Source organism: Equus quagga, chromosome 22 (genome assembly GCF_021613505.1).
Source record: "Equus quagga isolate Etosha38 chromosome 22, UCLA_HA_Equagga_1.0, whole genome shotgun sequence".
NCBI classification, from domain to species: Eukaryota; Metazoa; Chordata; class Mammalia; order Perissodactyla; family Equidae; genus Equus; species Equus quagga.
This window is the reverse complement of record NC_060288.1, coordinates 37,054,953-37,068,945: the sequence shown is the minus strand read 5'-3', so window position 1 is coordinate 37,068,945 and position 13,993 is coordinate 37,054,953. Positions and strand designations below refer to the sequence as shown.

The window sequence follows — 13,993 nt, the reverse complement described above, 5'->3', positions numbered from 1 at the left end:
GGGGGGACCCTTGAAACAGACGTGGCCAGCAGGACTGACCTCCTCGTGATTTAGCTGTTAGCCCGCTGATTCTCAGACTCTGTCCTTGTGGTAACATGTAAGGAGCAAGAACTACAGGAAAGAGAGAAAGAAAATAAGAGCAGGCGTGCACAGATCCAGCCTGGACCCCAGAGTTTGTGACACACTCAACGGTGATGGGCTTCAGGACACCTGGGCCTCATCCTCAGTCCTGGGTGATGAATTCTTCATGTGAAACTGCTAACGGTTCAGTGGGAGGAAGGGGAGGCAGGAAACGTGTGAAACAAGGCAGAGAGGGTAGAGGGGGCCTGGGGCCGGGAAGGTCCGGCACGTGAATCCCAGTTGCGAGAATAACCTGCGGCTGCATCTCGAGGTGAAGCCGTGGGACGCTCTGCTGTTTTCTCTGGTGTTATTTTGTGGGGATTTACAAGTCCAAGTCCTTGTGACCAACAAGTGCATGGAAATGAGCCTCCCTCGTGTCTCGGGGGTCTCAGAGCGCCGGGGGGCGTTGAGGGACGTGCTCTGCCTGAGCCCTGACCACAGTATCCTCCTTCTTGCAGGGTCCCAGGAGCGAGGCCTCAGCATCTGCAGCATGGACCAGCGAGAGCCGCCTGCCCCCGCTCCGGAAGGTGAGGGGACTGCGCTTCAGGGCAGGTGGCCGAGGGGTCCCGGTGCACTGGGGCTCTTAGGAGACTCCGTACCCTGGGAATCACTCAATTGCTGGGCTGTGATGTGGGCGGGAGCTCCTCGGGAGGAAGGGGGCTCTGACACAGGCACTGAGGGCCCGGGTCTGGAGCCCCCACCCAGCGCCCGTCCTCGCCTGGGGGCTCCTGGCTGAGCTGTCCCCTGCCGCCCCCAGCTGGGCGCCCCTGAAGTGCGCACACCACCGCCAGAGTCCCATGAGGTTTACCTCAGCCCCATCCTTTGGAGCCCTGACTGGGGTGGGTGACAAAGTGTGGAGGACCCGCTGTTTCCAGCCTGAATTTAGGCTGAGCCCCAGCTGGCCTGACATCGGTGCCCCGCGGACCCTCAGGCCCCTACAAGTCGAGCTGCAGGGCAGTTTCCATCTCTGCTCCCTCTGCTGTCGGCTTGCTCAGGGCAAACACGGACCTTCCTTGTCAGCTGCTCTGTGAGCTAAGTCACTGTGAGCCCCAAGCGGGACCACGTGCACCGGCCCCTGGAAAGTGGCGCTGGGTGTGTGGTCAGCACCAAGCTCCTCACAGCAGGGCCTGCCTCGGTGTCTGTGGCTGCCCAAGGCAGATGGGCTGCGGTCCCCTGCAGGCCCAGAGGCTCTGGAAGGAGGGGCCTGGTCCTGCAGTGATGAGGGCACAGAAGCCTGGAATGAACCCTTGGGGGTTCCGAGGCCTCACATCCCATCTCTGCAAGCGTGGGCCCACGAGGAGTCCGCCCTGAGTGGGTCCTCCCCGTTCTGTTCCCTCTTTTGTTCCCTGCCCTGTGCACCGAGTGGTGCCCTTGGCCCTTGGAGGTGGTATGTGGGACAGAAAGAAGGCGGCCGGCAGGGACAGTGGTTCCTCATGGGTGTCCAGGGTGGGGGACACCGTCTCCTCCTGGGACGTGAGTCCCTGGGGATGCTGGATTGTACAGTGTGGGCCCCACAGTGAGGGCCCGATCCAGGAGGAGGCAGGGACGCTGGCGCATGTTGAGAAGGGTCACCTGCACATCATGGGCGAGAGTCTGTGGAGTGAAATAAGGACACAAATGCCCACCCTCTCCTGGGGCCCTTTACCCAGGTGAGCGTGGTGCACTGCACTGACCCCAGGGTCATGGCCAGGGCTCTGCATCCGCTCTGCTTCTGTGGGCACCTCCTGGCTGCTTGGCTCACCTCCCCGGGCCGCCGCCTGTGGGGAGTGGCCGGAGGGCCCTGGGGTGTGTTCTTCTGCAGGTTCGTCCATGTGGATGAGGCGCCAGCTTCTCGGGTCCTCCAGGCTCAATCCCCCTTTGATTAAGTGAACATGAGATGGAGACCAACACCACTGACCGCTCTCCATCCCCATCAAATGGGGTGACGCCCGAGCGACCCCTGGGGAACATGTCCTCCTGTGACCTCACCAGGTGGCGTGACTTCCCCAAACCACAGCTCTGTGCTCGGGACCCACCTTCCCGCTAGAGAGGCACTCACGCCCCAGTGCACCCTAAGAAGCTGCGGGTGAAGGCCAGACGTGCTGTCGGGGCGGCCGGCGCGGAGACGGTGCTGAAGGTCTGCGTTAAGACGCCTCCATGCCGTCCGCCTCCATGTGGTGCCTGCGAGGCGAGAGCTTTGCGGCTCTCGACATGAGGAGATGCTCCCTGCTCTGAAGCCGGCGGGCTGGGGATGGAGCCTACTGTCCACCTGACGGGCCCGGGGCGGTGACAGAGGATGCCATGAGGACGACAGACTGGCGCTCCGGGTGTGGGCTCTGCTGGAGCCAGCTGTCTTCCAGGGCTCCCTCCTGCCCTCTTCTTTTCGGGCATTTCACTGAAAGCAGCAGTCAGCTATAATATTTTCCTGTTTTGGGTGGTCGGGGCACCAGTCACGTGACCTTACAGTGTCCCTCATCAACCCCCCACCATGGACACACAGAGGACAGGGCGGCCGTGGTGCCCTGAGCGCCAGGAGGCCACTAGGAGCATTGGGGAAAAATTAAAAAATAGAAGGAGGGGCCCAGAAGACCTTTCTGCGCCTGAGTTCTAGGACTGTGGGTGACGCACAAGTGTTGACAGTCTGATGGCAGAGGCGAGCTTCTCCTGCCGTGCTTTGTCTGCTCTCAGAGGCGACTCACCTGCTGTTCTTTGTTAAACGTGTCCTGGCGTCTGATGGCTGAGTCCAGTGCTGCCCGCTGCGCGTCCCCCGGTGTCTCAGCCGTCGCTCTGACACCACCTGGATCCGCAAAAGCACCCGTGCCCCACAGCCCTCGCTGGCAGACGCGCCTCCATGCTCGGTCTCGGAAAGGAGAGTGGGGGCCAGGTGGCACTGTGTCTTGGGGTGTGCTCCTGGGCCCCGAGGGAGAGGCCTTGGGAGTGGGGGTCACCGCGGGTGCCCAGGGCGCCAGGAGTCCGCACAGCCCCGTGTGAAGGTCCACCCAGCAGGAGGAGGGCGTCCGAGGTCTCGAGTGAGGTGTTGGGACTGTGTTTAGTGATAAGTGCTGTCTACCTGGAGTTCACTAAGAGGAGGATGTTATGCGTTCTCACCCCAGAAGTAGAGAAGGAAGAAAGAGGTAGCCCTGTGGGGGCGGTGTCACCTCTCCAGTTGTGGCGGTCACTTCACAGTGTGCGCGTGGACCAGATCGTCGAGTCTGCACCTTAAATACACATGACTCTTTCTGTCTGTCACTCATGGCTTCATGAAGATGGAAAAGAGAACAGGCGCAGAGGATGAAGGGTCCCTCGGAGACGGGGCTGGAGGGTTGCTGGGGGTCCAGCAGAGTTCTTCGCATGTCCCAGCAGGCGAGCCCCGTCCTCGCCCCCACGGGTCCACGTCCCCGCCATCCGCCCGTTACTCCTCTGACACCCGGTGCTGATCTGGCCTCCAGCTGCGTTTGGATTCTCGGACAGATCTGACCAGCAAGGCCAGTCGCTGTTGGGGTGCAGCTGGTCTCGCGAGGCCGTCTGTGGGCCAGGTGCCGTGGCCCAGTCGCCAGCAGCGCCGTCCTGGCTGCGACCGGACCCTGGGCACAGGAAAGCGGAGTCCCCCGCATGGACCACCGCTCTGTTTCCTGGAACTGTCCTCTGGGGAACCCGGGAGGGTCTCGGCAGCTCTGGGGCCTTGAGGGGCCGCTGCGGGCCGTCCTCGCGAGACAAGAATAGTCGTTGTGTCCTTGGCAGGTGGCTCTTCCTGGCTGGTGGTCGTGGTGTGGCATTTGCCTTGGATTGAAGACCACAATTCAAAAACCCTAAGACCGTAGTTAAAAAATTGCAAGGCCAAACTTGTGTGATTTTCTAGGTAATTAACTTTTGTGACCATTAGTGATGGGGATGATGGCCTGGCATCATCTTGGATGATTCAGTCGTATTTTAATTATAATTTCCCCCGTCACTAAACTGAAACGATTCCCTTACAAACGCCCTGAGCACGGTGCAGCAGCGAATCACCCAGGCTGTCCTCGGCGCCTCGGGACGCAGTCGGAGCTCGTGTCCGACCATCACCGCGCTCGTCTTTTCCTCATAGTTCTTTTCTGCATAATCGGAGACTTGAATATACATTTTTTTAAATTGTTGAGCATACATTTTGATGCCGTGGTGCTAAATTTTTATAAGTATTTTCTACGTCACCACCTAGTGTCCGCAGCTGTCCTTCTTGGTGACTGCGTGATTTCTGTCCTCCATGCCGTCACATGTTCCGGTGGGATAACTGTCCTGTGTTTGTTCCTGGCCTTTCATCAGGGGCCTGTACCTTTCCAGAAGCTTCCTTGGCAGCAGGTCAGATGGTCCCCAGGTCAGGTGGGATCAGGGAGGCCGGTTGTGCAGCAGAGAAGCCTGCGGGCTCCGTGGCCTGGCTGCTCAGCTTTGCGTGTTGACCCGTGGTCCCTGAGAGCTGGCCGGGCACAGGTGTGTGGGCTCCCAGGCCTTGGCCTCCGTCATCTGTGCAAGTAACAGGACTGGAGTAGCCTGGACCTCAGGAGCTTATGCGAGGACTGACGGGTTACCCTCGCAGCGGGCCTGGACTCAGCGAGACAATTTGGACGATGCTCCAGGACTTGAAAATAACATTGGAAGATGCTCCGGGATATTTCAGAATGCGAAACTCAACTGTTTTATGATTTTTTTTTTTGAGGAAGATTAGCCCTGAGCTAACATCTGCTGCCAACCCTCCTCTTTTTGCTGAGGAAGACTGGCCCTGAGCTAACATCCGTGCCCATCTTCCTCTACTTTATATGTGGGACGCCTCCTACACGGCATGGCTTAGAGAAGTGGTGCCATGTCCACACCCGGGATCCGAACCGGCGAACCCTGGGCCGCCAAAGTGCAACATGTGCACTTAACCGCTGTGCCACCAGGCCGGCCCCATCCGTTTTATGATTTCCAAGTCACACTGCCAGCTATAGCCTTTCCATAATTAATGGCCAAATTCCAAGGCGAGTTGTGTTGGGGAACAGAATCAATCCTCCTGTCACGTTAACGTCAGTTCACGAACAGTCGGTCACCAAATGCTCGCTGACCGCGTGGGGAGCGCAGACCAGCGCCGAGAGCTGTGGACCCGCCCAGGCGGTGTGCGGGGCCGACGGGGAGCCGGCCTCTGAGGGGCATTGTTCTGGGGACCCACTGTTGAGCACGTGCAGCTGCACCCGCGGTGACATCCAGAGCCAAGGAGGCTGCGGCCTGAATGGCCCCTTGTTGAAGGAGTGGTTTGCAGCCGGCTGCTTCTTAAAGCACTTTCTCTTCTTTTAACAATACAAAGAGTTAAAAAGCAAGTTGCCTTCGTTTGAAATAGGAGCAGCAGCATCTCTTGGATTAAGCTTTCACGTCGTAATCAAATATGGGTTTACAAGCCCCAGGAGAAAGAATGTGTGGCTTTTATCTCTGAACTTAAAAATAAATATTCATCTACTTTTTTTCTTGATGTGTTGATCTGTGGCACGTCTTTAAAACAGCAGTTAAGTGCGCACCTTCTGCTTCAGCGGCCCGGGGTTCACTGGTTTGGATCCCAGGTGCGGACATGGCACTGCACAGGGAGGTGGGGGACCAGAGCCAGCCCAGCTGGTCCCAGGGCCCTGTGTCGGTTGTGTGGACCGTGGGCTTGTAGTCCTGTCTCCCGGGAGCTGTGGGCAGCTGGGGTGGGCTGGGGGCAGAGGGAGCGCTCCTTCCCTTCCCCATGCTGGCTTCCTCCCTCAGTTTTTCCTCCTCCTCTCTCTGTCCCTCTGCTTTGGACTGCCCAGAGTCCTGACAGACATTTGCATCAGTGGGAAAGAACGTTTTAACTTGTAGCGACTTAGGTTTTGCTAGGAGTACCGTGAGGAGCTATAACTGTTTTTTCACTGAAATATCCGACGTGAGTTCTCTTCTCCTTGGGGACCATGCTGGCTGCACTGGCTTGACAACAGCCTCGTGGTCGTTCCTAGACTGAGGTGGTGCTGTCCTCAGTATCGAAAGGGTGCGTGGAGCACAGCCTGAGGGAGCAGCATCCCTCGGATGAGACTGCATCCCTGGTACCCTGCCTGCTGAAGGAGCTCAGGTCTTAGTTGGCCGTGATGAACTGAGTGTGTCCAGAAAAGTGTGATAGTTTGGCGAGGGTGTGGAATGCTGTGGCCAGGGCTCCTTTACCCTGAGGACGCCAGGCATCTGGTGATGCCTGGAGTCATGTGGAGTCGCGGGCACACTCGCCAGCAGACAGGTGGCGTCTTCTCCTCTGTGGGAGACAGGCCACTAACAAGCAGGTGCAGGCTGGGAAGGGAGCTTGGGGACACGCGGCCTCCCGGTCCAAGCTCTGGGGCCCTCCAGGGAATGAGCGGCCACTCACCTGAGATCTGAAGGTGGTCGAAGGACTGAGAGCAGTTGGAGCCTGGAGCTCGAGCTGAGAGTCTGTGCTGAGGCCGGGGCATGAACCCACGGATGCAGTGGCCCATTGGCACTTCAGGAATGTCGCCCTTGTCCTGGTATGGATGAGGTGGGGCCGAGCCGGACGAGGAGCCGGGCACAGACGGGTGCAGCAACACCGCAAGCTGCGAGGCGATCCCGGAGAACACTGCCGAGGGCCGAAATGGGGAGCGCCTCGGGCATTTGGGGCGAGCTCGTTAGGAAGGACCGCGTGGAATCCAAGCAGAGGGTGTTGGATGTGAGTCCTCAGCCCCCCGGGAGGTCTGGGTTAGACTGACGGCTTCGTGTGGATGAGGACCGAGGCCACAGGCATGCCTAGCCTCCTGTGGGGACAGCGCCTGGACTGGAACTGACTTTATGGGGGCAGAGGCAAGGGGGCCGGTTGAGAGTTCATCAGTGAGCTCGGGCAGCCGGAACAAGTACCGTGGACGGGAGCTTTCAATCACCGACTTTGATTTCTCACGGCCCTGGCGGCTGGGTGTCCAGGATCGAGGTGTGCGCAGGGCTGGTTCCTCCTGAGGCCTGCCTCCTCGGTGTGTAGACGCTGTCTTCTCCCTGTGTCCTCACACCGTCGTTCCTCTGTGTGTGTCTGTGTCCTCATGTCTTCCTCGTAGAAGGACACTGGTCCTATTGGATCAGGGCCACCCTAATGACCTCATTATACTTTAATCACTCCTTTAAAGGCCCGTCTTCACATCCAGACACGTTCTGAGGTCCTGGGGGTCAGGGTTCAACATAGGATTTTGGGGGACATTCTTCAGCCTATCGCGAGGACTGAAAGGAGCAGCCAGCTGGGTGGGAGGAAGCCGGGAGTGAGCAGTGTCAGCGATGCCAGGGGAAGGCCGTGCCGGGAAGGGACCTTGGGGGCAGGCCTGTCTGCAGGGCCGGCTGAGAGTGACCCCTTGGCCTGAGTCACCCGTGACCCGTGAAGCCATTTCTCTTGGTGGAGACAGCGTGTGACGACGTGAAGGTGCCTCGAGGGGACCGAGGGGGAGACGTGCCCCTCCCCACGGGTGCTGGCAGGATGGAGTGGACTCCCGGGGGGCCTCTGAGAGGGAAGGTGGGTGCCACCTTCGACCCAGGAGGGCACTCCTGTGTCATCGCCGTCTCCCGAGAGGGCACAGGGAGTGCTTGGTGGCAGGACATTGAGGCCATTTCTTCAGGCAGCATTTTGGTGATGATGAGAGAGGAAGAGGGTGCTGAAGGTTTGGGAGAGGAGACGAGGTTTGAAATGGCTGTGTGGCTGGGGCTGACTGGACCCCGGCCCCCCCGAGGATGGCTGAGCAGCACGGGGAGCCCGGTGGAGCGGGGCCAGGCTGGGTCCCGCAGGCCCTCGGCGTTCTGATTTGTTCCCACCCGGGAGGGCCTCGTAGCCCACAGTGCACACACATGGCCAGTGGGAATGCAGAATGTGGCAGCCACTGTGGAAGGCAGCATGGCAGTTTCTTACAAAACAGCACATCCTCTTACCATACACTTCTTGGTCTTTACCCAAAGGAGTTGAAAACCTAAGTCCACACAAAACCTGCATGTGGATGTTTAGAGCAGCTTTATTCAAAATCGCCAAAACCTGGAAGCAACCCGGATGCCCTTCAGCAGGTGGACGGATAAACTGTGCTCCCTCCAGACCATGGGACAGTATTCGGTACTAAAAAGAAACGAACTGTCAAGCCATGAAAAGACGTGAAGGAGCCTTAAATGCATGTGGCTAAGTGAAAGAAAAGGCCACATACACACTGTGTGGTTCCAACTGTGTGACATTCTGGAAAAGGCAAAACTATGGGGACGTAAAGAGATCAGGGGTGGCCAGCGGTTGGGGGAAGGGAGGAACAGGTGGAGCAGAGGAGTTTTAGGCAGTGATACTATGTGATACTGTAATGATGGGTACCTGTCATCATACATTTGTCCAAACCCACAGAACGTACGTACGACACCCGGAGTGAGCCCTAACGGAAGCCATGGACTCTGGGTGATGATGACATGTCAGTGCACGTTCATCGATTGTGACAAACGCTCCATCTGTTGGGGATGTTGATATTGGAAAGGCTGTGCATGTGGGGGGACGGGGGGTTCATGGGAAATCTCTGCACCCTCCCCTCAATTTTGCTGTGAACCTAAAACTGCTCAAAAAACTAAAGTCCATTTAAAACAACAACGACTAGATTTGAGCCTCACCTCTAGCTCCTGTCGACACAGGCACAGGTGGGGGCCTTGCAGGGTGTGTGGACTCAGCTTCCTTCTCCAGCAGCCTGCGACTCAGGCCTACACCGTCCGCTGTGGGAGCCTCGAGGCACAAGTCTATGTAAACTAGAGTTAATCGGAATTAAATAACAGGAACCAGTCCTTCCTTGGTCACAGCGGCCATTCCCAAGTGCTCACAGCTGCACGTGGCTCACGGCTGTTGCTGGGCAGCACAGAACGTCTCTGTTGTCCCAGAAAGTTCTATCAGATGGTCCTGCTGCCAACAAAAGGGTTTTAAAGATTGAGTCCCAGGTAGTTTCCTCCTCTTACGCGTAGGTGTAGACTGAAACGTGTGTGGTCACATTTTCACAATAAATAGAAATGTAGCAGTTCTTAAAAGGTTCTGCTTCATAACTTGTTTTAGAAATTGGTGCTTAAATTGATGGGCAGATAATCGCTTCCTGATGAGTGTCAGCAGTCAGCTTGCTTGGGAATCGGGCGTCAGCCAAGGGGCCCTGCCTGTGAGGGACGGTGGCCTGAGTCCCGAGTGCAGATGGCTGCTGTTGGGGGAGGGTTGGTGCGTCCTGCTGATGACTGGTCAGCCACGGGGAGCGACTCTTGAGTGCAGTGGAGGCTGCGGTTTTCCTGGAAAGCGTGGGCTGTGGCCAGAGGGACATTCTCCCTAGAGGACCTCCCCCCGCCGCCCCCGCCACAGGCACATGCTCGTGAGCCAGGCGCTGGCTTTGATTTGGGCTGAGCGCCAGAGCGGGCGGCGCGGGGGCTGGTGCACGTGGGTGCTCTGTGGCCTTTGCGCTTGGCCATCTGGGCTGGTTGTCCGTGCTGCTGTCGGCACCAGGAGGTGGCGCAGAGCAGCGTCCAGGCCCCTCGTCCCCTCTCCTGGGCTGTTCCTCCTGCCCTCGGGCAGTGACCTTGGGGTCTGCCGGAGGCTGTCTCCTCCCACGCTCTGCTCCCAGCCCAGCTTTGGGTCCAGGGAGGGACTTCGCCGTTGTCCGCATCGTCTCCTTTGTGTCGCGCTCTGTGCACGACCACTTCTGCATCTTTCATACGTGTGATCAGGAAGCGAGCCAACCCACAATGATCCAGCTAATGACTGCTGAATTCCAGATCCACCGAAAGCTTTTTCAAAGACATTAATGTCATCGGTAATTGATAGCAGCCAGCCCTCGGGGTTTAGTGGTTAAGATTCAGGGCCCTCACTGCCACGGCCCGGGTTCATGTCCCGGTCAGGGAACCACACCACGTGCCTGTTGGTTGTCTTACTGTGGTGGCTGCATGTTGCTGAAAGCTGTGCCACCAGTATGTCAAATACCAGCAGGGTCACCTGTGATGGACAGGTCTCAGCGGAGCTTCCAGACTAGGACAGACTAGGAAGAAGGACCTTGCCACCTGCTTCTGAAAAAACTGGGTGTGGAAACCTTGTGAATAGCAGCAGAGCCTTGTCTGACGTGGTGCTGGAGGGGGAGAGGACCGAGCAAGAAGACGAGCAGGGTTCCGCTCTGCTGTGCACAGGGTCACTAGGTCCAGTTCACTCCGGGGCACTAACCACATAATTTACAGCAAGGGCCGTGCTCCCCTGAGACCCTGGGTGGACTCGCTCCTTGCGTCTCCCAGCTCTGGTGGGCCGGCCCCGTGGGCGTTCCTTGGCTGTGGAAGCTTTGTCTCTGCCCCTCTCGTCACGTGATGTTCCCTTGTGTGTGTCTTTCTCCTCCTCGTAAGGACACAGTCATGTGGGATTAGGGCCCATCGCTCCAGGATGACCTTATCCTAACTACGTCTGCAGTGAAATATTTCCAGATAAGGTCACGTTCTGGAGTACTGGGGTTAGGACATAGGAATTTTGTGGGGACACAGTTCAGCCCATCACAGCTGATGTGGGAGCTAAGCTCAAGGCCCCAAAGTTCAGGTTTTTCAAAGACGCTCTGCATCGCTCTTCACCATAGGCCCCGCTCTGGCCACACTAGACCAGAAGGTTCCCCGGGGGAATCTCTGTAGGCTCCACGAGGTCAGGGATTTCCGAGGCACCCCAAGGACCCAGAAGAGTGTCTGGGACAGAGAAAGTGCTCAGCACACACTTGCTGTATAAAAGTTCAGCATCGCCGTCACTTATATGAGAACAGTGGCATCCAGGCATATGGTCTTACTGAGGCGTACACGGAAACGTGGGGGCACCAGCCGGGGTGCAGGGGCGGCCCAGCTCAGGAGAGGGCTCTCCGTGCTGATGGGGCCACAGGGGCGGTCACTGTGGAGCACAGCCTGCTCTCTGGGTCCTTGCCGCAGGACAGAAATGCAGAAAGGCAATTTTTTTCCCCTCGAACTGAATTCTAGGAGGAGTCTGTGATGTCCCTCACTCTGAGGTTGTTTAACGTGCAGTGGGAGTATTTTCGTCACGGCGTTGGGGGCAGATGGAGGAGCGGCTCTCACAGCAGCTGCTCGTACTTGTCTCTGTGGAAGGGAGAGGCTGTCTGGGACCTGCGGGTGTCTCAGGGCATCACAGGTGCTACAGGTGGGGTCGTGTTGTAGATTAAGAAGATTTAAACCTTTGGGGGAATTTCTTCGTTGCTATTATTCCATTTCATTGATTGGGATTCTCCTTAAAGTTCTGTTAGCGAAGAGGAGCGTTTTTGGCACAAAAAGGGAAACGCACCCGTCTCTTCATCACTCCTTCCTTCATTCGCGCAAGCACGGAGCGCACAGTGTGTGTGGCAGGCTTCGCACTGAGGGCCGTGTAGTGATGGTGAGCAGGACCCAGGCCTGTCCACCAGGAGCCTGTGGCCCATCCGGGCGTGTGAGTCCCTCTTTCGGTAATTCCCACCTGCCTCCGGGAGTGGGCATCGTCCCGTTCTGCTTCCCTGCTCGGACCCGCTCCTGCTGCCTGCTTCCTTCCTCAAGACGGGAAACGAGAACGACTGTCTTCCTCCACGGGGCCGAGCCTGTGTTTCAGGTCCCCTGGTTTGTGTTTTAAGTGTTTCGTCCCTTCACAAGTATTTAAGAGCCTGTTTTGTGCCAGACCTTGTCAAGCTTTTTTTTTAAAACAATTTTTTAAAAATCCCTTTTAGGGGCATTTTCTCTAATTCTCGAAGTTCAGCAGTGGTAAAATATAATTTCCCAAGAAGAGTGTCGACAAAAGAAAAAGCTGGCACGGGATGCGGCGTCACAGCCCTGAGGAGTCTGAGCGGAGCCCGGGGTGGTGTGTCACGTCGCTGAGTCAAAGCTAGTGTCATTTCTCCATCACTTTTGTCAGGGTGTTTCACTGGTGTCATTTCCCCATCGTATTTATCTGGCAAAAAATAACTTAAGGAGATGATAACAATCGTATTTGGAAAATGTCCTGGAAATTTTAGTTTTCCTGAAAGAGATTTGTTGCTGTGAGATGTGTTCACTGGTTTATTTCAGTGAATAAACCGACGACTTGAGGATGGAGCAAGAAGACCTCCTGAGACACGTGTTGTTGTCCTACCTCTTGGCGCACAGTTGGGGCTGGTTAGAAAGTTGCTGAGTCAGCGAGACCGAAGGTGGGAGGTGGCGGGTCCCTGACTTCCAGCGCCCGCCCTGGGTTCATTGTTTTACTGGGTTAGGCTGAGATTCTCTCTTCTGACGTCTAGGAAATGGGTCAGTTTTATGTTTAAATATGAACATCAGAGGGTTAACATGCTTCACAAGGATTAGACTGCCAGGCAGAAACGTGTTCTTAAACCAGAAACACAGCTGTGAGACGGACAAGAAATTTATTTGTTGTAGAAAATTTGCAAACTGTGGAAAAGCACATAGTGGAAAATACCACTCGTTCACAGTGGCCCAGAGGCACCCACTGCTAATGTTTGCTCTGCGTGTTTGTGAAGAAAGGGACTAAATGATCAACGACAAGGTTTTTTTTTTTTATTGCCATAAAGTGTACATAACGTTGGCCATCCTAATTTTCAAGTGTAGACTTCAGTAACCTTAAGCACAGTCACATTGTTGTCAGCCACCACCATGCCCATCGTCCGTCTCCAGAACTCTTCATCTTCCCAGACTGGGACTCTGTCCGCACTCCACACTCACTCCCCTGTCTGCTTCCTATTTCTGTGCGTCTGACGCCTCTTGGTCCCTCATGTGAGAGGAATCGACAGGGTGTGTCCTTTGGTGTGGGACGGCCCCTGCCCAGCCTCACGCCACGCCCACCCTGACCAACAGGGAGACGACCCCCTCCCTGCCCTCTCCTGTGGCCCCATGTGCCTCTGCTGCCTCTGCACGGGGGACAGTGTATGTGGGGGTGTCCCACATCCCTCCATCGCCTCTCCACCAAAAGGCACCACCTCCCCCAAGACCAGCCTCTCATCCAGTGTTTATTCAGCTCTAAGGTGACTCCACTTCAAATGCCTGCATTCCCCAAGGGCTCCTTTTAAAATACGGAAGGCACATGTGACGTAGTTGCTTTGGCTGGAGTGTTGGGTGGAGTGGTCGTGAAGGGACCGGGCTCAGATCCACTCCACAGCCTGTCAGGGCTGGAGCTTCCATGCGTGTGGTGTTGCCACGTCGTCCCTCGCAGGTAGAGGAGATGCAGCTCTGGAACAGGAGAGGAGCCACCCCTGGCCGTGGGTCCCCCTGGAGCAGGCTGGGGTGCTGGCAGAGGGAGTGAGGTCGGCTCACGCTGACCTTGTGACACCGTTTCCTCTTGTCTCTTCTTGTGCTCACGCCCTCACCTCTTCTCGAGGAGTCCCTGTGGGCCCTGAGGGTCCAGGTCCCTCTGTTCTGAGAGCGAGTCCCCCGTGTAAGTGCAGGAGCGTGACTCAGCTCACGCAGAGCGTCTCCTGGGGAACAGGCCTGACCTTCTGTGATTTGTCTGGAGCGCCCATTCAGTGTGGCCACTTAAGACACAGGGCGGTGTGCAGGCTCCAGTCCTCCTGCCGCCAGCATGTGGGCAATGTGAGAGAAGAGGCTCCAGCCACCTCTGCTGCTCCCTGTGGCTTGGCGCTGCCGCCCGCCTGCAGCATGCTGGCTGTTGTCCCCTGAGTGCTGCTACTTTGCTCCAGGGCGGCCTTCTGTCTCCCAGGACGATAGATGGCGTCCATCGATCTGCCTCTTTGTGGGCAAAGCGTTTGGGCATATGGGATCTGTCCCTGTGGATGACTCCCCAAGACAGCCTGTCTCAGATGCCCTCTGAATCCTGAAGTCAGTCCTGGAGTGTCCCCCTCTCAGAGCACCCTTGACTTGCACTCCACCTGCACCCTCCACCTGCACCCTCCACCTGCACCCTCCACCT

General features: G+C 57.1%; 1 protein-coding gene across 6 annotated transcripts in view; it reads left to right on the top strand.

Annotated features, from left to right (window-relative positions):
- ARHGEF10 (Rho guanine nucleotide exchange factor 10) overlaps nucleotides 1–13,993 on the top strand; it is a 130,592-nt gene that overhangs the window by 15,459 nt on the left and 101,140 nt on the right. For all 6 annotated transcript variants that reach the window (XM_046648440.1, XM_046648442.1, XM_046648443.1 and 3 more), the window contains one exon: nucleotides 579–647. In XM_046648440.1, the coding sequence (XP_046504396.1) occupies nucleotides 611–647 (37 nt within the window). In that variant the 5' untranslated portion in view covers nucleotides 579–610. The remainder of the gene's footprint in view (nucleotides 1–578; nucleotides 648–13,993) is intronic.